Below are 26052 nucleotides of genomic sequence, written 5' to 3'. Positions count from 1 at the left end.
CATAGTATAGTAGTATTGAAAAAAGTCATAGTATAGTATGTCGATAAAAGTGATAAAAAAGCCATAGTATAGTATGTCGAAAAAAGTGATTAAAAAAGCCATAGTGTAGTAAATTGAAAAAAGTGACTAAAAAGTCATAGTATAGTATGTCGAGAAAAGTGATAAAAAAAGACATAGTATAGTATGTCGAAAAAGGCCATAGATTAGTATGTCAAAAAAAGTGATAAAAATGCCATAGTATAGTATGTTGAAAAAAATGATGAAAACAGCCATAGTATAGTTGTCGAATAAACTGATAAAAAAGCCATAATATAGTAGTATTGAAAGAAGTCATAGTATAGTATGTCGAAAAAAGTGATAAAAAAGCCATAGTATAGTATATCGGAAAAAGTTATAAAAAAGCCAGAGTATAGTATGTCGAAAAAAGTTATAAAAAAGCCATAGTATAGTATGTCGAAAAAAGTCATAGTATAGTATGTCGAAAAAAGTTATAAAAAAGACATAGTACAGTAACAAAAAAAGTAACAAAAATACCATATATACTATTGGTTTTTTTATGTTTTTTATTTTTTTGACATATGACGTATGTCAAAAAAAGTGATAAAAAGCCCATAGTATAGTATGTCGAAAAAAGTTATAAAAAAGACATAGTACAGTAACAAAAAAAGTAACAAAAATACCATATATACTATTGGTTTTTTTATGTTTTTTATTTTTTTGACATATGACGTATGTCAAAAAAAGTGATAAAAAGCCCATAGTATAGTATGTCGAAAAAAGTGATAAAAAAGCCATACTATAGTATGTCGAAAAAAAAAAGCCATATTATAGTATGTCAATAAAAGTAATACAAAAAAATACAATATGGCAAAAAAACGTGATAAAAAAGCCATACTATAGTATGTCAAAAAATTGATAAAAAGCCATAGTATAGTATGATCGAAAAAACTGATGAAAAAGTACGTTGAAAAAATTGATTAAAGAAGCCATATTATAGTATGTCAATAAAAGTAATAGTACAATATGCCGAAAAAAGTGATAAAAAAGCCATACTAGAGTATGTCGAAAAACGTCAAAGTATAGTATGTTCAAAGAATTGATAAAAAGCCGTAGTATACTATGTCGAAAAAAGTGATAAAAAAAGCCATAGTATAGTATGTCGAAAAAAACTGATGAAAAAAGCCAGAGTATAGTATGTCGAAAAAAGTCACAGTATAGTATGTCGAAAAAATAGATAAAAAAGCCATAGTATGTAGTATAGTATAGTATGTAAGTTGAAAAAAGTGACAAAAAAGCCATAGTATAGTATGTCGAAAAAAGTGATAAAAAAGCCATTGTACAGTCTGTCGAAAAAGTCACAGTATAGTAAGTTGAAAAAAGTGATAAAAAAGCCATAGTATAATATGTCGAAAAAAGTAACAAAAACACCATAGTATAGTCTGTCGAAAAATGTCATAGTATAGTATGTCGAAAAAAGTGATAAATAAGCCATAGAATAGTATGCCCAAAAAAGTCATAGTACAGTATGTCGAACAAAGTCATAGTATATAGTAATGTCGAAAAAAGTAATAAAAACGTAATAGTATATAATGTCAAAAAAGTGATAAAATTTCATAGTATAGTAGATCAGAAATAGTCATAGTATAGTCTGTCGAAAAAAGTCATAGTATAGTATGTCGAAAAAATTGAAAAAAGGCATAGAATCGTATTTTGAAGAGAACTCATAGTATAGTATGTCAAAACAAGTGATAAAAAAGTGATTGTGTGTCATAAAAAGTTAGTTAATCATCTTATGTCATAAAAATGTCATGGTATAGTATGTCATAGAAATGTAATAAAATGTCATAGTATAGTATGTCATAAAAATAACATGAAAGTATGTCATAGAAATGTCATAAAAAAGTCATAGTATAGTATTTCCTAAAGATATCATAAAAAGTCATAGTAAGGAATGTCATAAAAAGACATACTATAGTATGTCATAAATAAGTCATGAAAATATAAAAAAGTTACAGTACTGATTGTCATAAAATATAAAGTCATAGAATAGAATGTCATAAAAGGTCATAAAAAGTCGTAGTATATTATGTCAAAAAAGGTCATAGTATACAGATGTGTGGTAAAATGTCATATAAAGCCATAAAAAGTCATAGTATAGTATGTCATAAAGTCATAAAAAGTCATAGCATATTATGTCATAAACTATTAATGAAAGTATGTCATAAAAATGTCATAAAAAACGTCATAGGATAAAATGCCATACAAAAAGAAATTCATATTATAGTATGACATAAAAATATGTCATAAAAATGACATAAGAACTGTCAAAAAAGTCATAGTATAGAATGTCATAAAAAATCTCAAAAACATTCATAGTATAATATTCCATTGAAATGGACTTGCTATTGATTGCCTTGCTGTAAAGTACATTGCCCTGGGAAGAGAAATAAAGTAAAGTTAAAGTCATTGTATAGGTGGTTGTAAAGAATGTCTAAAAAGAAGTCATAGGAAACTATGTCAAAAGAAATGTCAATAAAGTCATAGTATAGTATGTCACAGAAATGTCATGATTGTATATCATAAAACATAAATAATTAAAAAAGTCCTACTATAGATGTCATACAAAATGATTATGATATGTCAAACAGAACCAAACGACGTGCATCTGACGAAAAAGCATGCATATTTCTGTCCTTGTGTATAGACACTGTTTTAGTCATGAATCTACAGTTTTATTATTCTGGTCCTTGCTGTCTGCGTCCCATAGCGGCTTTTTTTCGCAAGCACCAAGCAAAATTTGTTCTAAATTTTTTTTAGGGACCTTATTGTTGAAAAATTCATTTATCAACTTTTAATACTTTTTAAGAGCCCACAGTATATTAAAATTAAGAATGTATACTTAATATTTGTTCTGCATTTAAATCAGTGACATTATTCATCCAGGTCTAAATGTTTGTTTACTTTAAGCAAATAATTGTTGTCCTCTTTTTTATGTAAATCATTTATTTTCATATTTTTAGACAGCAAAGATTCACTACAGCAGGGCAGCTGCCATCACATAGTTTGGGGGCGGTGGTGGGGGTAATGGACTGTAGGAAGGCTTTCATCGACCATGCCACACACACACGCATGCACGCACGCACACACACACACGCACGCACGCACGCACGCATGCACGCAAACAGTGCCCCGAGGAGAGGTCAGACTCAGCTGTTTCATTCATTATGGTCATTCTCACTGCAGCCACCGCCTATCACAGTCCGGCGCAATACATCGATTGGCTTTAATGACAATTTAACATGGCACATGCACACAAAGCATCCAGGGGCCAGAGAGTGAACTAAATACACAGTATCCCTAATCATGGAATACTTGTAAAAGGCACAATTTAAAAACCATATACCAAAATGAACGAGCCTAAAACATCTTACTATTGTTCAAACACTTGTGTTAAAGCTATCTGGATCTTTTCACCTTTAATGTAGAGAATGGAGTGTTGGACGTTATTCTTGGCTACAGTTAGACTGAAACAAATAGGATACATTTAGGAAGAAGATCAAGGAAGTTATGAGACCCTCAGCTACACTAAACTTAAGTTTCATCTGTTTGGTTTTATTTTCTCATTTTTTTTCTGTTTGTACAGCCATCATGAGCATTAGCTATGATTTAAACTTGATAGTATGTTTCTGTGACTTTACATACTTTGTCCATGGTTCATTAATTTACAATGTTATAAAAGCCAATAGTAAAGCCAGGTCTTGATACAGTATGGTGCTGACGGATACGGAAGCATTTCTAGGCTGCTCAGTGAGTGAGTAGTCGCAGACATGTCGTGTATTAAGACATGCTTTATGGCATTAGAACCATTGCTATCTGTGTGGAATGGTAGCATTCTACAGCCAATATAGATGCATGTATGCTCATGGCTACTACACTTGGGAACAGTAGCATAACCTAGCATATGCTTCAATAAAGTCCCTATCACTGTGAATGGTTTGAATCCTCTTACATTTAGCTAAAGCCCCATTTCCCATAAGCCCCTGTTTATACAAGTCACCTTTTTCATCACCTGAAGCATCTGATCTGGAGTCCATTGCTTCTTTAAGGCATGATAATGGGGCAATAAGGCTTTTCTTATAACAATTCAAAACAACATGCTTATCTCTAGTGGTAAAATTGTAAAGCAATGCTAATTCTCAACTACATCAGCCAGGACTTCATCATATTAACATTTTTTAGGACCTATTGGGTTATACTTAGGTGATACTATATACTTAGGTGTTATTTGTACCTGGTTTGAAAAGTGCTGAACAAACCGTCACAGAACATGCCCATCTGACATGCCCTTGAAAAGTTTTCCATTCCCATCTTGAGGTCAGCTGACTTTCTTTTATTAGCACTTCATTAAAATTCATTAATTGCTTCCTTTCTCCTGGCGCAGCCAGAATCAAAACTGGGACTGTCAAAAATTAGAGCAAGAGCAACTGTCCTGTGCTCTAGATACACAACCTGTGACGCCAGGCTGCTGCAAACATCTACACACCCACCCATCTGTTAAAAAAGACAACATGCACAGAGGACAGAGACACCAGACAGAGCGAGTTAAAGAAGTAGACGTAAATTTTATTTACTCGTTCTGTACATAAGGGGTCAATACCAGCACAGGTGTTAACCATGGGAAATATTAACACATGTAAATGGTATAAGAAAATAAAAGGCACAATTTTCAATTCTTAAGTAAAAGACAGGTTTTCCTAGAATATGAGAAGAGAACACAGTAATACTGTTAATGCCAATACAAAACAACTCAGAAGCATGAGAAAAGCAAGTTCACTTCAAGAAAGGAAATAATCAGGGTGTATTGCTTAATTAGTAATTTCATCAAGTTTGATGAGGAAAACCCACACTGGTTTGTTTGCACAGACGAGTAGGGATTAAAATAAGAGAAACCTTTATTTAATAAGGAAATAAATGACATTAAGCAGCATTTGGCCAGGGAAAACAATCTCCCTGGCCAAGAGGTCATGCACAGAGGCAACCAGCAGGCATTTTCCCTTTTGTAAATGTCACCGTAGGTACTTTTTTTTTTTAATAACATTATTCATTTTAACAGAAATGCTTGATTTACTAGCAGACTATAAATGGACAAAATAAAAATAAAAAAAATAGGTATACAACTAAAACTGCACAATATTACTCCGAGTAAACGGCTGGGACACGGGGTGAAATGTTATTACACCTCCAACTTTTTTTTACAGCAGAAATCTAGGCATCAGCACTGTTTGCACAACTGTTTAATCCTTGACTTCTACTGGTCAAATTGGTTGCAGCACATTAGGAACAAAGACGCTTTCCACTACTCTGATAGAGCCGGTTTGCATAAAGAGAGACAACAATTGTGCAGAGACCAAATATTAGGTGAGAGAGGGGATTGCATGCGCTAAAATATGCATTTAGCTTACTCTCTGAAAAAGGCATTGATGGGATTCTCATGGACTTGCTGAAACACTTCCTCCTTCCCTGACCTGAAATTGGGGTTTCTCACCTTAGTGGAAAGCCTTCAGTTCTCATGCCCACACTGTGACAATGCATTTTTAGCTAGCCTTGTAGTCAAATGCTTGTGGGAAGTGAGGGCCAGGGCTACGGCCATTGCTATTTGACTTTTGAAAACCTGTTCAAAGCTTGGCACTCCTATGCAGAACGTTGAAATATATCTTCTAGTGCTTGATGCTGTTGGCATTAAAAACCTGCTAATCTCTAAGCAATGTCCTTTTCGTTCAAAATAATGTGAAGGACAGTAAAGAGAGGTACCAAGTGGACATGCAAAGTTATCCCTCTACCATACATCTTCTCCAAGCCACAAATAAAAAACAACAAAAAAAAAAACACTACTGTTGATCATGTGGCACAAATAAGAAAAAGATGAAATCACATATGGCCGTGTCATGTCTTATTAACAGATAAATAATTTTGAAGAGTGGATGGGATCATGGGATCTATAATGTCACAGTACAACCTAGATCCTCCACAAACCCATGTCTCCTGCTTTCTCCTGACTCCAGTCACACATCACATAAAAAACCTGTCAACCTGAATAACTCATGACCAGTACGTGTGTGTGTGTGTGTGTGTGTGTGTGTGTGTGTGTGTGTGTGTGTGTGTGTGTGTGTGTGTGTGTGTGTGTGTGAGATGGTTTAGGTACAACAGTGACTTGATTGTTTGGAGAATAACATTGGACTGGCTGGTTATAATGCGTTCCATTTGTACTCGGAAGTCGGATTTTCCGAGGTCAAAGTCTTTATGCTGTTTGAATGCAAAAACAGCGTAATGCGCCGCTATCAACTGGTATTGCTAACAATGGCTAACCTGGCTAGAGCTAACCCCACAATGAAAAATCCAACTTGTAAATGATAAATGAAAAACGCATTCAACTCGGGTGTGACGTCATTCCCAGCTCCGGCTTCCGAGTTCGAGTAAATGGAACGCACTATAAGCTCCTCAGTGCCTCAGTGCTCTCCCAACTCCATAGGGAAATTACTGATCCCTACTTCGTACAAATGTAGTCACATCAACAAAACAAACACCAACACTTTCTTAAGTCCCCAAGACTTCAAATGTAACAAATATTGAGAAAAAAAAAAAAAAGAACAGACGTGTGTGTTTTGTGGTAAATATCTATTGTGAACACACACACACGCACTTATACATACGCGCACATATACATACGCACACACATACACACTCACACTGATGCCCAGTGATCTGGAAATGAAAAGGACACAAATGCAAAAAAAAAAAAACACTGCCCAGTCTGGAACCAAGTCATAGGAAAGGGAACTGGGAGAAGTGGGGTCAGGTTTTTAGTTTGGATCCAATGTCCAAAGCTGTAAACAGTCAGAAAGCCTTGCAACGGTTGGCAACAACAGAGGGGTCGCTATCATGGTACAGCCCCAAGCAGGCAAGCACGTAACCGTGGTGACACTGGCAGGAAAGGTGGAGACGGCCAGCAGATTCAGGTACAGGTCGATTCTGGCGAGAAGGTTCAGTCGAACTCTTGGGTCAGTCACTCTCATCTGGATTCTGGGGGTCTATGATTTTGACATGGGTGAATGGGAAGAGACCCCTCCGTCCATTCACCTCGCCCTCCCACTGACCGCTGATGTTCATCCGTAGAACCTTGACGATGTCACCAACCTGAGGGCAGAAGGACAGGAGGCTGAGTTACAGGAGGAGGGGGGCTTGTTTGCAGTAAAAATTACATAAATTAAACACAAAACAGAAAATTTTAAAAATGCACTGTAGTCAAACTTAAAATACATCAGATTCATTACTTTCTAAAAGAAATGTAGTTTTAGAGTGGATTTTTTCATACCACAATGGCTTTACAACCAAGGGCCACATTTAAGGCCTTACAGTGCAATGAGTGCATACACTTTTTGTTTAGGGGACCATGATGTGTATGTAATTTAACCAGCCAAGGTTATCGCTGTGTAATTTCTGTAACGACAACTTACTAAAACATCTTGAAAACCCAGGACACTTGAATATTTTGGTGTAAATTAGAACACAATGACCAAAAAAAAAAAATCAATTCCACATAGCAACCTGTCAAATATCACAATTTCTACTTTATGAACACGCAACTCCTAAACATGCTGCACTACTGCATTTGCTATGGCGTAACCAATGAAGTTAGATTGTGTCTTATTTGATAAGTGTAATTTTTTTTCACTGCTATCTGCAGACAAAATGTCAAGTCAAAGGGTTAATTTAAACTTTGAGCTGGTGATTAACTGCTGCACCAGTCTATTGTAAAGATGCAAAGGAAAAAAAAAAAATATAGCAATAGCCAAATAAAAAACTAAATGCGTTCAACACATGGTCAATGCTTAGTTTTAAAAGCTGCTCCAACTACACTGTATATGTGTATGAACTTCAACAACATCCAGCACAACTGATAAACAAAAAAAATAAAAAAAAATAAATATTTATGAGATCTTCACACCCACAGAACACTGTGGTTTAAAACAGAATACAGAAGCACAGAGCTGTCACTGGGTTTATGACACTGAATATGACCCCAATCTGTTCAAAGCCATATGTTCTTTATCTGGATTAGAAGGGAAAAGTCTCCATCGTCAAAACCATGATTAAAACATGATTATTTTCAGGGCATTTGTAGCTTTAACTTGAGAATGAGGCTTCAAGGACATCTAGTCCGAGGCATCATCTGTAACAAGAATCCTTTACGCAATCCGGGAATGACAAGAATGCTACTTAGTCATAAAAAGCTTCCGTGGAATCTGTCATTATAAAAATCTTCAATCTGCCTCTTTGAATGAATCAGGATGTAGCAAAACTAGATTGCTATCACTTAGGTTCAAGAAGACTTCAAAAAAGGGTTGAAAAACAGCTGCCCCTGAATGCAGACTTAATTCTTAAGTATGATGAATAAGATCTTGTTAACCTAGTACTTAGAATTTGTTTTTGTAACTAGAATTACAACAAATCCTACATTATCAAAATGACAACGCAAAAGCTTGCGGTATAAAATTAGGTACAGCATAATCAAAAAAAAAAGAATTGTATCTAACTATTAAGAATGCAGTAATGAAAAAGCAGACGGGTACTATGCAATAAAACAGTCCTAATATCAAACCCTTAAACAAGGACACAAACTGAACCCTTCTTGAACTACAGGGGCTCCAAAAATAGTCATAGTACAAAACCAAAAGGTTTTTGCTCTAAGCCATGACCTATTCTGATCCAGAGACAGATAGAAGAGACATGATGAGACGTCTTCAGTGCAAAGACGGGTAAATAAAAAAAAAAAATACCAAAGGAAATTACAGGGTTTCTGCTAGTTTCTTTCTAGAGACTGGTTTCTAGGGTTTCTGGTGGCTTCCTTAGAACTGTAAATTCTTGTAATTACGACACTCAATATTGCTTAAGTACAGTAACAAAAAATTAGAGAGAATAGAGAATATTTCTGGAAAGCTGAGTTTTGAAAATACACAATATTAAAATGGGCAAGTGCCAAGATACTGTAACATTTGTAATATCTTGTGAAGAAATTAGTGCATTTAAATGTAGAATTGTTGTGGAGAGACAATGGATTTAGGTTAATACAGAGTAAGTGCTCCCATTTTAAGCTAGGCTTGCTGTGAAGGGAAGTGAGGAATATAGGCATCCCAGAAGAGCAGCAATAGTATCTGGTAGGGCTGGGACGGTTACCGCGGTCACGTGACGCCTACCGCGGGTCTGAGCTCATCACCGTCATCACCGCAACAAAAAAAACATTGGCCTGCACGTTGTGTGTAATGACATGGATTCATTGTGTCTAATGACATTGTGTCTTACATGGATACAAGGTTTTCTAAACAAAACTTAGCATCAAAAGATGGAGCAAATCTGACCTTTCGCGAGTTGGGAAGCGCAATGTTCCATACCGTGTATTACGGTAGGAAAGGTAAAGACATTTCTCCGTTCTCAGCTGAGGTAGACACATTAACGTTACAGCTGCAGTGTTTACCACTGCACATTAGCCTAGCAGCTAGCAGAGCTTCCTTCTGTTTATAGCTTTATCCCGATAAAACGGCACGTTGAATTTCAGCCTGCATGCACGTTTCATAGCCTAAAACAGAGCTGCTTATATATTGGTAGAGAGAGCAACAACTTAGCGAACTGCCGAGTCACCGAGTCGCCCTCTCTGTTCTCTGTCTGCTCAGCTGCTAGACATGCTGCACTTGGGCTGCAACATGTTGTAAGGTTTAAGCCGATGTTTTTCGGGGGTAACTCCATTCACTTTACCGGCAGTATTGACAATAGATAAAGCCACTGTGTCCTGAGAAGCTCTAACTTGTTGTTTTCTTGTTCACTTTTAACTCACTTTACATCATCTTTGCTATCTCTTTTTCCTCCCTTTTCCTCACAGTGGCACTCTACTCTCCGTTATCGCTCGCTCTCCTTGCGCCCACACGGGCACTGCTGTCACTCACTTAAGGCACCCTTCCATCCTCGCTCTAACTTACGCTACTCTTGTAAGGGGGTTGCGGTATACCGCGGGAATTTCTTGCTTTTCAACCGCGGTAGAAAAAAAAATACATACCGCCCCAGCCCTAGTACCTGCACTGAAATTCAGTACTTTAGCATTTAGCATTTAGAAAACCCCTACAAGTGCAGTATACACTCACCTAAAGGATTATTAGGAACACCATACTACCGTACATGGTGGTCATAAAGGGATGGATATGGTCAGAAACAATGCTCCCCCACACCATTACACCACCACCAGCCTGCACAGTGGTTACAAGGAATAACGGATCCATGTTCTCATTCTGTTTATGCCAAATTCTGACTCTACCATCTGAATGTACTGGATGTTTTTCCTTTTTCAGACCATTCTTTGTAAACCCTAGAAATGGTTGTGCGTGAAAATCCCAGTAACTGAGCAGATTGTGAAATACTCAAACCAGCCTGTCTGGCACCAACAACCATGCCATGCTCAAAGTTGCTTAGATCACCTTTCTTTCCCATTCTGACATTAAGTTTGGAGTTCAGGAGATTGTCTTGACCAGGACCACACCCCTAAAGACATTAAAGCAACTGCCATGTGATTGGTTGATTAGATAATTGCATTAACGAGAAATTATCCTTTAGGTGAGTGTATAGTTCCTATTCTTTAGGGACCTTTAGCATTCATTTATCTCAACCAATTGTTGTGGGAAGGTCTGGCCATCTTTGAGCTGCAAAGGTAGTATTAGAACTAAGATTGCTCCTGCTGGACAGAAAGACCTGCAGCCTGACAGTTGGTGGGTTGATTATGAGGAGTGAAGAACACTGACAAAGAGAGAGACACATCTAGAGGACCCTAGCAGCCCCTCTACATTCCCTGGACTAGCAGATTATGGAAGTTCAGATACAGTTTCCACAACAGCAGCACAAGTGGTGGTGCAGAGGTGTGGTAATGCAGGTCTGAAAAAATGATAAAGAGACAATGTGAATACTCTCACAGCAACTCTGATCACAGATGCACACTGACGGGCCGGAATTTTTTGCTCTTAACGCTTAACATGTTAAGAACAGGTTCTAGTGATGGAAAGGAAAAAAGTGGGTCTTTTTTGGCAGTTAGCTTAGCCAGGGTGTAATGACTAACAAAGAAATATTTTAAATTAACTGGGCTTACTTACTCACTCACTATGATTAATAGTGATTACTTAAAAAAATAACTGGAGCAGCCATCAGAGTTGATCAAAATAGGGCTTCAACGTGTTCCTGCTTTGGCAATTATAAATGTTAAAGGAGAATTCCAGTCAATTTCAACACGTCACTTTGTTGTTTGTAAATTTGGAGTGCTGTCAGTAGCTAGAAAAACAAAAACAATCGGTGTTGCCTACACCGTGTTATCCTCCTGCTAGCGTTAGCACCCAACAGGCTTAAACAGGGCAAGTTTTAAACTTGTTTTTAGCCTCTTAACATGTTCAAAACGTCATTAAAAGTGCCTACCCATGTGAAGTGATTCCTTCCGAGTGAACACAGTGAATCTGACTGCAGTAGATGTGAAAGAAATGCATGAAAGTTCTGCTAATTCAGCTCTGTTTAGTTCCAGTGTTGAGATGGCAGTTAAGAGTGCTTAGGGACCGTCTACAAACTACAACACAGAAAAGAGATACAACAAAAATATGTAGGCTATTAATTTAATGATTAAATAAGGTAGTGTCTTCAAACTTACCTCAATTATAACTTGTCTCCTGGTAGTTGTAATACAGCACTTATTTAAAAAATAAGCATATGCCTATTTTTGAAAATATTTTTGCATCTCTTTTCAGTGGTGTAGTTTGTAGACGGTCCTGAAGCACTCCTTGCAGTATCAACACCGGAACTAAACAGAGCTGAATTAGCAGAACTAAATTACTAAAAAGCAAAATTTCTTTCACATTTACTGCAGTCAGATTCACTGTGTTCACTCGGAAGGAATCAGTTCACATGGATAGGCACTTTTAATGACATTCTGAACACGTTAAGAGGCTAAAAACAAGTTTAAAAACTTGCCCTGATTAAGTCTGTTGGCTGCTAATGCAAGCAGGAGGATAACACGGTGTAGACAGCACCGATTGGTTTCATTTTTCTCACTACTGACAGCACTCCAAATTTAAAAACAGAGCTACGTGTTGGAATCGACCGGAATTCTCCTTTAACGTGAAACAGTATTCAGAATATTCTTTATGAATTAAGTGTGCTTTGGAGTAAAACGAGGTTCGAGAGGACTTCCTTTTTTTTTTTTTTTTTTTTTTTTACACGGTGACACTACACGAGTCTACTGAAGCTACAATGATGAACAGTGCTGTATGTAATGTATTTTGTTTTTGGACTTCATTTGCAAATGAATGAATAAAACGTCAACCAAATAAAAAGACACATTCAACTTGCGTATAACCCATTCATACAGTAAGAAACTGCAGTCATGGGTTAATCTTTAGTTGCCCGTAAACAGAATCCAATCTGCAACTGTAGCTGCTCTATACACTTCACTGCTACACGATACGATTACACAGAATTGCATTAGTGCCAAATCAGTCACGTGTTAGTTTCAGTTCTCAAATGCTTGCCATTTGTGAGCACTCTCTCCGTCTCTTCGTGGAGTTGGTTAAAGTAACTTTCAGTTTATTAGAAGTTTCCATCTCTACTGGGTGCAGCTGTTGACTAGGCCAGCTGACATGTCTTGTTGAGCCATTCAACTCATGTCACAGTGTCAGTCTGAATGATGTATTAGGCATTTCCTGAGGTGATTGTTGATATCAATTGTCAAGTGTAAAAAAAGAACAGAAAGAAAGAAAAAGAACACAGGGAAGAGAGTAGAGAAGTCAAGACTAATGTTAGAGGGAGCTGTCTAACCTTCAGCATGAATACCATTCACCAGGTTTACTCATGTTCCAAATTTACACCTCATTTCAGTCATAGGGACGACGTGTATCCTTGTACCCAGCTGTAGCGGCCTAGTTTACTTCCTACATTCACTGACACACTGATGCCAGTGAATGGCAGCAGAGATAGGCATCTCTTTTTCATCTCTCCCCTGGGGGCATCACTACAGCTCAGTCTCCTATCAGAGTGGAGCATTTTGGAGCCCCGTATATATTCCTGAAGTGCACATTATACATTACATGCTCCAACATGTAACATGTAAGTGTAACCACAGTCAATGCCGATTTGTATTAGTCAGAGTGCACTGCTGAGAAATGCAATCGAACAGTGATGCTGGTAGAGCTGCTGTCCATTTAGCAGCTAGCTGGCTAGCGAAGATTGAGTCTGAGCCCGAGTTCAGGCTATCAACAACTATCATCCCACCACCACTGAATCAGCATGCAGCATGATGCCAGGGCCCAGAGCAATAAGTGTAAATTGACCAGAGATTAACTTAATGCACATAAACAAACACCAGCAGGTTGGGTCTAGAGCGGCTGCTGTTGGGTTACGAACCTTTTGGTGTGACCATGAAGCAAGAGCATAGCCTTAAATGTAAGGAGGATTGCAGAAGAGCCGCAAGCTATCTTATGGCACTTTCACACATAACCAACAAGATTGCTGTGGTAACTCTGTAGGCAGCACTGGTGTTTTCCCCTCTTCTCATTACTAGCTACAGACTCCTACAATTACAATGCAGAATGTAGTTAGACCTTACAAGAAATGGTGCAGTGGTATAAATATTCTGCTTTAGGTGTAAAAAATCAAAAATGTATATTTTTTTCTCTATGTTATAATGCATTTTTGACGTGTTCTTTGAGGACTGTCCAAATTTGAGACATTTTCAGATAATAAAAAATTATAGAGCAAAAATAAATGATGTTGCCCCATTATCTCTTGTGATGGGTTAACTTTGTCCAAGCCAAAGCATACTGCTTAGTACTGTCAACAATGCCTACGTGTTTGACCTGGGAATTTAACAGCTTCTCCTACTAGAGATCCTAGTCAGGATGTGGTGATTTGAGGAACAAAAAATACTTTCAAACTTTCGTCTGTCAAACAGAACTATTGTCAACTTAACACCCCCTGAAAAGCTTTGTTTTTTCCTGGCCTCCAGTAGTTTGAATTCTCACCTTGCTACAGTGATGTACAGGTGGATTCTAAGACCCTGTAACATCACTGTTGGTTCAACACAGCATACTTCTGACCACATCCAATGACAGAGGTCAGAGGCAAAAACCGGCTTGAATCTTTTAACCAGAGAGGGCAGCAAAACACTGCTTTTCAGCCTGGTGTTAAAAGATGCTGAGTAGCCTACTGCAACTTGGCACAGAGATTTACTGCACAATGTTGCATTTCAATTAAGAAAAGGTACTGGTGAAAGAAAAATCTGATATACTGGTTATGTGACAAACAAACTGGATTTCTCACGTCTTGTATTCTAACTACTTGTAAATTGTCCCCAGAATTTACAACTATTTGACCTACTTCATAAAGACTATTAGGGATAACAAGTGTTGTTAATACTTAATCTCTAACAAAATCGGAAATCCATTAAAGCATACTTATAAAACAGCTGATGAAGTCAATGGTATCTCCTAGAAAGGCAGGGGGGAAGAGAGGGGAGGGAAAGAAAAAAAGCACAAAAGACAAAACATTTTTAGATGAGTGAAATGTTTTACAATACCTCTAAAGCAAGAGCTGTTTTGTCGTAGGCGCATGGCACTCGTTTCTGGATGGCCTTTGCCATGGCGGGGCCGTTTTGCAGGGACGGTAGAGGGGCGATAACTGCTCCAGGTGTGCCAGGGGGCAATGGCGATGGTGTCTGGGGCTGGGCATAGGCATGGACAAGGGCGTGGGAGGGCTCAGGGATCCCATAGCTGTTGGAGTTGCGAGATCCATAGGAAGGCTGGCCAGGATGAGGTGAGGGTCGTACCAATTTTTCCACATAGGGCACAGGGATCATCCCGACACGTCCCTCTTTACTCTTGGCGCTCCACCACTGCTCCTCTGGCTTCTCCAGGATAATAAGGATCTCCCCCTTCTTGAAGGGAAGGTCCTCTGCATCGCTGCCAGTGAAGTCATATAGAGTCCGCACATACTCCAGGTTCTCCTCTGTGCCACCCATGGGCTGGATGGGTCCGCTCACTGTGCTTGGGTACCTTGAGAGATTATAATAATGAGGCAAAGGAAGGAGATATATTGTGGTTACCATTAAAGGAAGCCCACTCTCAAATGGATATTATGAAAATTCAGAAATGGTTGGACGCGTGAAATCAGGAAGAGGTTTCCCTCTAACATCACATATTTTCGTTCAATGATGTTCGATAAAAGCCGATTTTAGGTGAATGTGCACATTTTACAATCCTGAAAAAAGTGATTAACATGGGCCTTTCCAAGAAACATTTGCATATGAAAGTTTACTCATGTGAAGTATATAAGTAGTTGGCAAAAATGTTTAAATAGAATATCCAAGGTATTAATATCCAATGACAAAAATGCCACATAATGAATGATATAAAAACACTCAACTTTACGGAAGCAGCAAAATGACTCGGTGTAAGCAAACATTGCTAATTAAGTACATAAATGTGCAAACCACAAACTTTACCAGCATCTTGGCTTACTAAAAACAGTAAACTGGATGTGTGGTGATAGTGCAAGTGTTCCCACCAGTTTCAAATTTGACAAACAGAATGCCTCATGACATATCAGCAGGGCACTGAAGTCTGACTGAAAGTGGGTTAGTTCTGATAAAAATAGACAACCTACTTAACCTAGATCAGCCAGTCTTTCGTGGTAATACATATCCATAAGGCCCAAATGGTATTGCATTTTATCATGGTGTATACTTCTTACAAGCATGGTAGTTAGTGAAGGGTATTGGGCGACATTCCTACCTGGGGGCTGGCTCTATCAGCGTGGTCGTATCCAGGTAGTGGATTTTGTAGAACTCCAGGAGAGCAGGGAGGTGCTCAAACTCTTGGTCACCTATCTTAAACCTCTTGCTGGGCAAAGAGTTGATGATATAGTGAGATACTTTGGAGTTTTCAGATACTGACAGCACGTAGTCGCCAGGGCAGGTCGAAGAGTCTCGAACAAGAAACATGCCATGTCTCTGTCCTTGTAACCTATTCTGTGCCTCTTGTCGTGACACGGGTCCAAAATACCAGGCGGACCGATCAGCTGAATCAAACCGAGCAGTTGACATTTCTGTTCAAAATAAGTTAATATTAGTCTAACGTTACAAATAAGAAAAAAAGATTACAAAACTGTCTAGACAATAAGTTAAAACGTGTATGCTGGTTGGAATTGGCCAATCACAGCAAATATGAGGATTTGGAAGATGCAGGGCAGGGAATTCGTCGTCCTGTGAGGTTTTCGAGTGATTTCTGCACAAACGCTGCAGGGTCCGGAGACCTCTGATAATAATAATAATAATAATAAAAAAAAAAAGGAGAAAACAAAAACAACCTGACGTTTTCAGAGACAAGCTGCGACAGGCTTGATCCAACTTTGGAACATAATGTGGTTCCTGTGTTCAGTCAATGGTTGAGTGATTGTTAGAGCGGCCAAAATAGAACAACTAAAAACTTACGACAGACAAACATCGACGGAGAGCGAAGCAACAAATGATCAATGAAGCTTCCCTTTTTCGTTCCGCTTTTCGAGAAAAACACCGGGCTACTGTTCTAATAATGTATCTCCTCCAGTCAGTGCCAGTAATGAGAACGGAAAAGGTGGCCTCAGTTTTTCATCTGATAAATCCTCATGTCGGCAAAAAATGTCGCCAGTAGCCGCGGGTCGGAAACGAAATGATAGTTTGTATCTTCTTGGTCTTACGGTGAGGCACACGTCATGGAAATGCGTTTTTGAATCCCCTTTCTCGAGTCGGAGCAGACTTTTGAGGCAGCACAGCAAAAAAATGGCGGCCCGCAACACGTCTTCACACCAACAATTATTTTACTACAGCGACCTGCGCGTGCATCTTCTCAGGTGCCAGTACGTTATGCTGTAGCTCTCGCGTGCATTCCTGGCTTCTTAAGAGGGATCCCGGTTTACCGATTCTAAATGTTATACTTTCCCTTATTTCTGCTCTTCCCCCCCCTCACCCGAGCCACTAGAAGTGCGAGTACGAGACCGAAAAATGGCGACGGGAGGGCAGGTCCCGCTTTCTATCTGCACGTCACGCCTGGAGGGGGAGGTGGGAGGAAGAAAGGGGGTGGTTGGGTGACGAGTCCACCCTCTCCCCCCACCGCAAAGTGTCAATCATCTTTCCATGACACAGCTACAGAACATTTTGTGTGACAAACGATAAAGCAGCGATGTCATCATCACAGGGCAAACAACCAGCAATAGAAGAAAATACATTGCAGGCCTATTTGTAACAGTAGCACCACCCTATATTGTTGCTGTTGTTTTTTTGCTGCTTTTATTGTTTTAGTCTCTTTTTTAACAATGTGCAAACACGTTAACTTGTCGTATTTACTTATTGTATAACGAACATTATCATGAACATACGAATGGGTAAATCTCTAATTATCTTGTACATGATCCATATCCTGTACATCCCAGTCAGAATAAGTGATGGTTGAAGAAATAAAAGTAGCAATACCACAATGTAAAAATACAAAAGTCCTGCATTTAAAATAGTTCTGAAGTAAAAGCAGACGAGTATTATCAGCACAATAAATAATAAACAAGTAAAAGCAAAATGTAAAAGTATTCAGTATGCAGACAAAAGGCTCCTGTGAGTGTCCCTTATTAAATATGTTATATTATTAGATTGTTAATACTAAGGCATCATGTGCAAGTAGACCTAGCATTTGGCTGTTGTAGTTGATTTGGGTGTAGTTCATTTTAACTTTATGCTTGTCTTATATTATTTCTCTGTACAATGCAAAGTAAGTAGGCCTAGTAACTATAACTGTCCACTAAACGTGTACAAAGTACAATATTTGCATTTTCAATACAGTAGGTGTATAAAGTATAGAAAATGAAAATAAGTAGCCTATGCCAAAACTGTACTGTACATATCTGTCCTAAAGGGTGTTGCCTGGGCTTAATAAACAGTTTAATTTCACTATTATTACTGTATAATGATGAATGAGTGACTGCAGACATAATGCTTATAACCGATGAGAGTTTTACACCCAATCATATCTCACAACTCAATCATCTCAGATTGGTTCCCTGAGGACACAGGCTGTCCTGTAAACAAGTTACATGTTCTAATGTGGATATATCATTTATGATGTATTTCTTTGTAGCCTATTATATTGTATATCTGTAGCTCACTGTGGTTTCATTAGTAGCTCATACTGTATGTTGGAGGTACAGTATATTTGCTCAGTCAACACTTATTTAATGCTAGTTAATGCCATAAGTTTTACATATTTCGCTATTCTAATTTCCTGTTGTTCTTTAACTTCCCCTCCATTCAATCTCATAATAAGTATTATCTGGCACAGAACTGTGACACATTGATTTGGAGCTTCCCAACCTACCCAACCCACAACACAATATGTTGAAAGAGAAAGAAATAATTTAAATGGAGGGTGTGGAGGTTGTGCCTAAAAAGAAGCCTTAAAAATGATACAACCCAAAGAATGGGACAGAAAACACTGGTTGAGCATGACAAGCTGTCCAATATGGCGGGCCAACTACTGCTCATTGATGAAAGTAAAACAGTATGAAGATGTAGTTCTGTTCCTTTGGTTATTGAGGTTTTAGTGACCATGCCATAGAGGCTGCAGATGGCACAGACCAGCCCTCATCACGCAGCACTGTCTGAATGTTAATAGATTCACACCCACTGGGTCTTAATAGCTAATGCCTGCCAATTCCCACATTTCCACAAAGACGCAGTGATGCAACAAATTGGAAAGACCAAAACAAACAGAGCTTCTTCCTCCTCAGAAGTATACGAAAAAAAATGTGGATATTTAGAACAACACATGCTGCTTAACTTCAACTGCTGTTGTGTATTTTCACAAAGTACTTTAAACCTTAGCCTTACATTCTGATTTTGTTACCTCAAGGTAATACCAGCCATTCATTAAGATAGATTTTTTGGGAGGTCATAACTTGGACATATACATAATGGCATTTTTGGAAAAGAGGCTAAGTAAGTTATGACATACCTGCATGTAAGCTGCTGTCAAACATTAGTAGGCTTTGACTGAATGGACGCTCACTGAGTTTTCCAGAAACACCACCATCTAGTGGGTGCATGCAAGAGTCTTTTATTTAAACATAAACATACAGTATTATGCTTTTTTTTCCATTTCTGACTGTTGCAAGGAGATGAAAATGTGATACAAATTGACAGACACAGAGCTGTCGAGCACAACTGTAGCCTCGAGCACAAATGCATACAAAGGTACATATGCAATTCCTGCCAAGAGACATAAGGATATCTTGCTCACTTCTCTGATTTAACAAACGTCTAGGAGCAAAATCAGTGCCCCTCAGGCACAGGATTGCTTTTCTAACCCCCTGGCTGTCAATGCTGTATTAAGAATGTGCCTTATGGTATGTATCTATACACCAATAGAAAGCACATGCCCGCAATTGCAATGATGAATTTTTCTGCATGTAAAACCATTTTCTTGATTGCAACATTATTCATCAGTGTTAAATATGTGTTGGCCATTATAGACCATTATACTATACTTTCTTTAGAAGTTATTCTTTCTTTCTTATTTCAGAGGAAAAATGAATAATGGCAAATGTAGCTTTTTATCATTTTGTTTCCCACTTAATGAAACACATGTTGTTAAACGTTCCTAAATTGTGCAAGGCACATGAGAGTTGAAGAACGTCATTAGAAAGGTGTAGGCAAAACTACACAGTAAAGCTAGGGGTGCACCTTGTGGATGCTTCATTAAGTGGATTTGTAGAATGTGTGGAAGTTGAGCTTTGAACTGAGTTCCTGAGTGTTTTTTAATTTTAAACCTGCTGGGTCAGCCATCCCTTAATCTATTGTTGTTGAGATTAATGGTAAAGTCAGAGTTACTGCACGAGATGTTGCTGACAAAGTGTAGATGAACATAGGAGGCATTGTGAGATGCAGTTTGAGATATGATTTACTGTGGAGCCTTGTCAAGAACTGAATTCAGTAACTTCCATCTTATTCATTCTATTTGCCTCTGGTAAATGGAAATGCGTATTAAGTTGTGTGCCAAGATGAATGCACCAGATTGCAGTAAAATCATTTGATTATGGATTTCCTCTGAAAGGTTTTAGAGGAGGAGTATGCTACTTGAGGTTAATTCCGGGAATTGTCTGCCCCGCCTGGCTGCGTGCAGTTCTTAACCTGCCCTACATTGTTGCACAACTACAAGCTAAGTTTTGATTCATGTAATGAAAATAAACCTGGTGCATTTACATTGATAAATGTTTTCAAGATTGCCAAAGCTGAAGTTATTTATAAAAAAAAACAAAAATAAAAAAAACAGTAAAAGGCACCAGTCTAGGAGGAAAGAAAACAGGACAGAGCTATTTGTGTCAAGACAATTTTAATAGAGTTTTGTATTGTTGCACTTAGTTTTACTGTAGGTTCACTGGCCAGTTAACATGACTGCTCCATACAATGTAAATACAAACCAATACAAAAAAGTGCCTGAGAAATAAGCCAGGTAGTTTCTTCTGTCTCATTAATTGCATGTGCTTTTAAAAAGGGCTTACCTTTGGTTGTTTGCACTGATAAAAGTGTTGAATACTTAGCTGTTTTAAAAGTAACAGGTGACTAGTTCTTTACAGTTATATGAAATACAACAATTCCACCATCATTTTGGCAGAATTACAACACATGTGCAGTGAAAACTAAACTAAAACTCACTCAAATCTGACTCAGTTTGGTGGAAATAAGCAGCCAGTGTTAAGTTAAGTTAGAGATGTAGAACTTGAAATGTCCTAAAATGCATTGTTTGGTAAAAAATAAATAAATACATTTACCATTCCCAGTATGATGCTAGATTTGAGACATGTGCACAATTAAAAGCTTTTAAGTTTATAGATCTTTTTTTTTTTTCATAAAAAAAGAAGCTCAAAAATCTAATCATAGGACATTAATATTTTATATGGCTATCCATACCTGTACACCCAGTTTTGGTGACTAAGGTTTTTCAGAACAATTGTGAAAAGCCGTGTGGTAGTTTTGATTCTGTCAATGCACCGTCCTTTTGAAACGGTCTCTCTGCACAGCACGGGTCCTCCTCTGTCTCTCTGCAATGGTGGAGCTGAGGCTCTGTTTGAGGGCTGGGAGGACCACCCCAGACTGAGAGGGTCCAGACCTGGGAAATGATATGTGTGTAGATTTAACTGAGAGGACCAAGAAAGCTACAGTATTTCGACATGAATAGCATCCTGAAAAGCCTCTGCATTGGTTACAAGAGACAGTAAAGGCAATATTATTGAGGTTTCAGCAATCTTTTACGTAGAGGCACGGGGAGAGACAGATTTACATACATTCTTTCTGGAAACGTTTGAAGACCAAGTTTTGGAAATTTCTTTTCTTCTGAAGATTTGCTGAGGAGTACAAAAAAGAGAAACCCTAATCACAACAGTACTAGTTTTTTCAAGAAATACTCTATATTGGTGACAATTAAAATGATAAAAAATTGTATCACTTTACCGGGTGCCATCAACAAGGTAGGCCTTGGTCAGAATGTAGTTTTCTGGGGTGATTTTCTTGCTCAAAACAATATCTCTCAGCAATGCCTTAACACGTATAATCTAAATGACATAGAGTTAGGGTTAGGGTACAGAGTCATAAAGTTATGAAATATTTCCACAGAAATTATAATAATACAGTATATCCTGTATTTCCAAATTCCATAACTTTGTAAAGCAAATGTATTTAGAGTAATATTGTCTAATGGCTGGCACTTACTTCTTGAGACTGTAAACTGTTAGCATTGTAGAGCTGCCGGATGATGACCTCACACTCCTGTAGTGTGGGGGCACGCGGTGGATGGGAGGGATTGCTGTGAATTCGTAGAGGCTGTAATGACGTGATGAGGCCCCCCTTCCCCTCTGGGCCATGGTCCTGTCTGGCAGATCCCAGAATGTCACTGTCCTCTTCAATGCTTTTCCCCAGCAGTCAGTGAGTAACATACAAACTGTTAACTTTGGTTGTAAATGCCTAGTTGCTACACCTACAGGTACGTATAGAAACTGAATACTCAATATGTCTTTTCCTGCTCGGGCTCCACGGAGCTTTGGGAAGTTTAAGAACTTACAATGTAAACCTGATCAAACAACGACAAAAATTTCACTAAGGCAACATTTGTCGATTGTGTGACTTAAACAGCAGTACAAGAAATTAGGTATATTTTGCACCGAAACAAAAATAAAAAAAAGATTGTGACATTTCTTCAAGCCACATGAGGAAATGTTGCTGGAAAATTGTCCAACATTATAATGGTAACAAATTGAATGTAGTTATACCGGCATATCTTTGCATGATTGTTTTACAAGACTAACTACACTACAGTAAAACCAGTTGGGTCTTTGCGTAAGCACACACTAAAGACCCAAGGTAAACATTTTTTACAACAAATAGAACTCTTTGAGCTAGGAACACCCGATTAAGTATTTAAATAATTATGTAGTATCTTTTTTATGAAATTATACATGGTATGAGCCCTTCCATATGCCCCTTTTGTTAAAGTAAGAAGACAAGGCACCCATTACTATGTAATCAGAGGTGCAACAAGGTTAGGACTGACAACGAATTAAACACATACTGGCCATCTTTACATTGGAAATGTAAAACAGTCAATTCTATCAACATGAAAACTATATGCTTCACACTTTGTGAACGTGTCTTTTGCTTCTTTGCACGCTGTAGCTGCATGTAGTTATTACTGATTGTTTGTTTCACATCTTCTTAGTGTGATTAATGTCGTTGTTAATATCATTTTACATGAACATCTCACTTGCTTTTATGTGCTACAGTATATTATTCAGTACTGCACAGTATGTTTCACCTAAAATGTGCTTTATGTTGCCGAATTTGTCCCATCTCACATATCTTAACCAACATATCATTTCCTATCAGTGTTTTGCTATAATTTCATCCACAGCTGAACAGTAATATCGTGAGATCAGATATTGTCTGAATTATTTGTAAGATTATCATACAACTCGCGTTAGTGTTTTCTTAAGTCTGAATTGCAGTTGAGTGACACAAATGTCTGAGCTTATCTGACTGACCTAGTTGTGTGAAATTAATAATGAATGATGCTACCTGTTTTGTCATCATATCCATGTTACTAAATATTTTGTCTTTCAATTATTTTTGTGTGTTAATATCTTCTAAAAAAAAACATTCCTAAAATCTAATCACACTATGTCAGTATTGAGGTAGTAAGGCAGGTGAAGGCTGCACGGAAATCCACCTTATTGCTTGGTCCTGTGCGGGCCGCATGTCCTGTAGCGGCTCCTCCAGGTAGAGTCCTGTACGGGCTTCACTTCCCTGAGTGGGTGGTCTGATGCCTCGTCGACTGTGTGTCATTCCTAGAAGAAAGAGGACCCGAGACTAAGATAGATGCCTTTGAACTAGGGTTGGGCAATATGATGATATACATTGTGAGATTTGTCACCTTTCAGAGAGTTTGCCACACTGTCTATACCAAGGTAGCATCGCTTTAATGACTGGTTGTTTTATCTCAGTATCAATATCATAAAATAAAATTACATATACTGTGATAGAAGATTGTGTTAATATTGTCCACTACTAAATTATCCCAATCCTAAAAGAACATCGGCCGTGCATAGCAGGACGAAAAAAACAACAACAATAAATCAGGATTACAGCTTACCTTTTCTACTTGACTTGGGAGGCTCCATTATCAGCTTATACTGCAACTCTGCAACATCCATATTAAGAGAATTTTAGTGTGCGACATACTGTAAGGAGGCACAGAAGAGGTACATTCTTGTAACACAGTCCCGACAAACAGCCCATGTTTCCATTGGGGCCTGACTGCTGTGACGGCGCGAAGACAGATGACTGGGGAGTCTCTTGGTGGGTGGTGAGATGCATTTATATGAAACAGCATGTGACCTGTTCAGTAAAGTGACACTGGATCTCTGTCCACCTCCCACTGAGAGACCATCAAAACCCTGTAGTTGCTATGCGACCACGGTAGATTGAATGTCTCTCTTTTCAGCACCAGTCATGGACAGTCAGGTCTTTGTCATTTATTACGTAAAGGGTGTGGACGAAACAGGTTACGGAGTTCACCCCTTATGGATTCCATAAAGTAGCCAATTAATTGATGAACACCATAACGCTGCAATTTTCTCTTGGGAACAATAAGGTACTATTTCTATCCATCGATGAAACAGAATATTGACCATTTAGCATTCTTTGCTGTTTTACTCCTCAATTAAAAAAAACCCTCCTGCAAAGAGAGAGGCCAAATCACATTTTTAAAAGTGTTTTAAACCTTTATACAGTGTGTTGTTTTTATGAATTCTCTCTTTTATTTGTTTTTCTTTTCTCCCCTTCTGTAACAGACTTTGTAACTACAGTTTTGAACTTAATTCTTAAGGCCTACTTTATACGCTTCTGATATGAGCATGATATAGCATCATTTTGTGGCTAACCCAGCAAAGCAACATAAACTATTTTAAGGGTCTCTAATTTAATTGTCAACAAATGTGAATCATTTATTAATCCAAATTATTACATATTCAGGTGACCTCATTTAAAGTATTATTTATTAAGTTGGGTAACGTTAGAAACGACGTTCATTCTCTAACAATAATGGCATTTTTTTTAGCTATCATACTGGTTCCTTCACCTTTATTATCCCGCCTGAGATACTCTATCTCTGCATGGAGCTTCTCAAGAGTTTCCTTGTGTTGTTGCTGAAGGAACTGGATATTCCTCTGCAGTGAAGCGACGCGGGGGTCCATGTCGCTGTGAAAGGACACCTCTGCTGCTCTCCACACTCCTGTGTCCGCTGGCGGGGCGACAGGCAGCGGCTGCAGATGGTTCGACGGTAAACGCCGAGGGGAGCAGGGCTTCCCGAGGCGCCCAACCCGAGTCCATTGTGGCAAATGCCGCACCGGTGGAAGGTTATGACTTGACATTGCTTTGGTTCATTCAGCTAACGAACCATTCTAGCTTCATCTGCTAGCAAGCAGGCGACGAATTGTTTCCGCACAAACTCACTGTTAACTAGCTAACAAACTAGCACTATTAGCTAACTGTTTTTTTTCTCTTACCGTTGTATTCCAGTGAAGACAGGTCAACCTAACGTTACATTGTTATCCTACATAAGCCGACTGACTAGTTTGCTAAAGTCTGGAGCTTGTAAACAGCTCAAGTACATAGACTGTATATAAGAAGCTCAAGTACCGTGAATTACCTTAGCACTCATTTGACATGCGCTCCACTCACATACAACGTTGCCGTGACAACCAACATTTAACGATGCTATTTTTCGCCCCGAGTTGATGAAGCTTAAGCTCAGTGAACTGCCGTAAAGTCCCGCCTCCTTGGTTAGGATTGGCTGCGGCATGGGCGAAGCATTTAAACATAGCCGTTTGATTGGTGGAGCTTGTTAGGTCAAGGATTTCAGTGGTTTCACAACTAAAAGAGAAAGTGAAAAAAAAATGCAATCCAGTTGCAAAAAGGGGAACGGTCCCACTACTAGGCATTCTCAGATATTCCCCAATAGCCACACGTGTTGGAGGCCACAAAACTATCCACTTTCATTATTTTATAACATACAATGTGTTATATGAAATTAATGGAAACCACTCACTTGTTGTAATGTGATAAACAAAACACAGTTTGTTTTAGGAAATGACCAGCTGTAATGGTAAGTACATGTGACTTTTAATGAATTGTCTAAACTATGCCAAAACACTGGCCTGCTCCTTTAGACTCCCTTAGACTTAACGTTAAATCCCCAAGTTTAATTGGTTAATTGGCGAGTTTACTAGGTCAGCAGCAGGACAGTAGCTGTACCTGCCTTAATGCCAGCCTACATTATTCCATAGCTATGGGGACTAATGAGAAATATGGTTGTAAAATTGTAACCTGGATTCTTCAAAAACCAAACTGAG

General features: G+C 38.3%; 2 protein-coding genes across 4 annotated transcripts; both read right to left on the bottom strand.

Moving 5' to 3' along the window:
• Positions 1-4602: 4602 nt before the first annotated feature.
• On the bottom strand, positions 4603-17136 carry crkl (v-crk avian sarcoma virus CT10 oncogene homolog-like). 2 transcript variants are annotated; one of them, XM_031298226.2, is made up of 4 exons: positions 16562-17136; positions 15864-16176; positions 14651-15125; positions 4603-7194 (listed from the first exon to the last, which is right to left on the bottom strand). In XM_031298226.2, the coding sequence occupies exons 1-4, from the start codon at positions 16572-16574 to the stop codon at positions 7060-7062; spliced, it is 936 nt and encodes a 311-aa protein (XP_031154086.1). In that variant the 5' UTR covers positions 16575-17136; the 3' UTR covers positions 4603-7059. The 2 variants fall into 2 exon arrangements, with proteins under 2 accessions (XP_031154086.1, XP_031154087.1); XM_031298227.2 differs by having other exon boundaries at positions 15864-16385; positions 16562-17135.
• Positions 17137-20466: 3330 nt separating this feature from the next.
• On the bottom strand, positions 20467-25458 carry si:ch211-222n4.2 (uncharacterized protein LOC101885505 homolog). 2 transcript variants are annotated; one of them, XM_031298225.2, is made up of 7 exons: positions 24780-25458; positions 23793-23840; positions 23370-23487; positions 21860-22052; positions 21602-21702; positions 21436-21495; positions 20467-21260 (listed from the first exon to the last, which is right to left on the bottom strand). In XM_031298225.2, exons 1-7 carry the CDS (start codon positions 25069-25071, stop codon positions 21134-21136), a joined length of 939 nt encoding a protein of 312 aa, XP_031154085.1. In that variant the 5' UTR covers positions 25072-25458; the 3' UTR covers positions 20467-21133. The 2 variants fall into 2 exon arrangements, with proteins under 2 accessions (XP_031154085.1, XP_031154084.1); XM_031298224.2 differs by having other exon boundaries at positions 21860-22055; positions 24780-25456.
• Between the last annotated feature and the right edge of the window lie 594 nt (positions 25459-26052).

Source organism: Sander lucioperca, chromosome 1, assembly GCF_008315115.2.
Source record: "Sander lucioperca isolate FBNREF2018 chromosome 1, SLUC_FBN_1.2, whole genome shotgun sequence".
NCBI classification, from domain to species: Eukaryota; Metazoa; Chordata; class Actinopteri; order Perciformes; family Percidae; genus Sander; species Sander lucioperca.
Note: the sequence above shows the minus strand (reverse complement) of the source record. Positions and strands in the feature narration are given on the sequence as shown.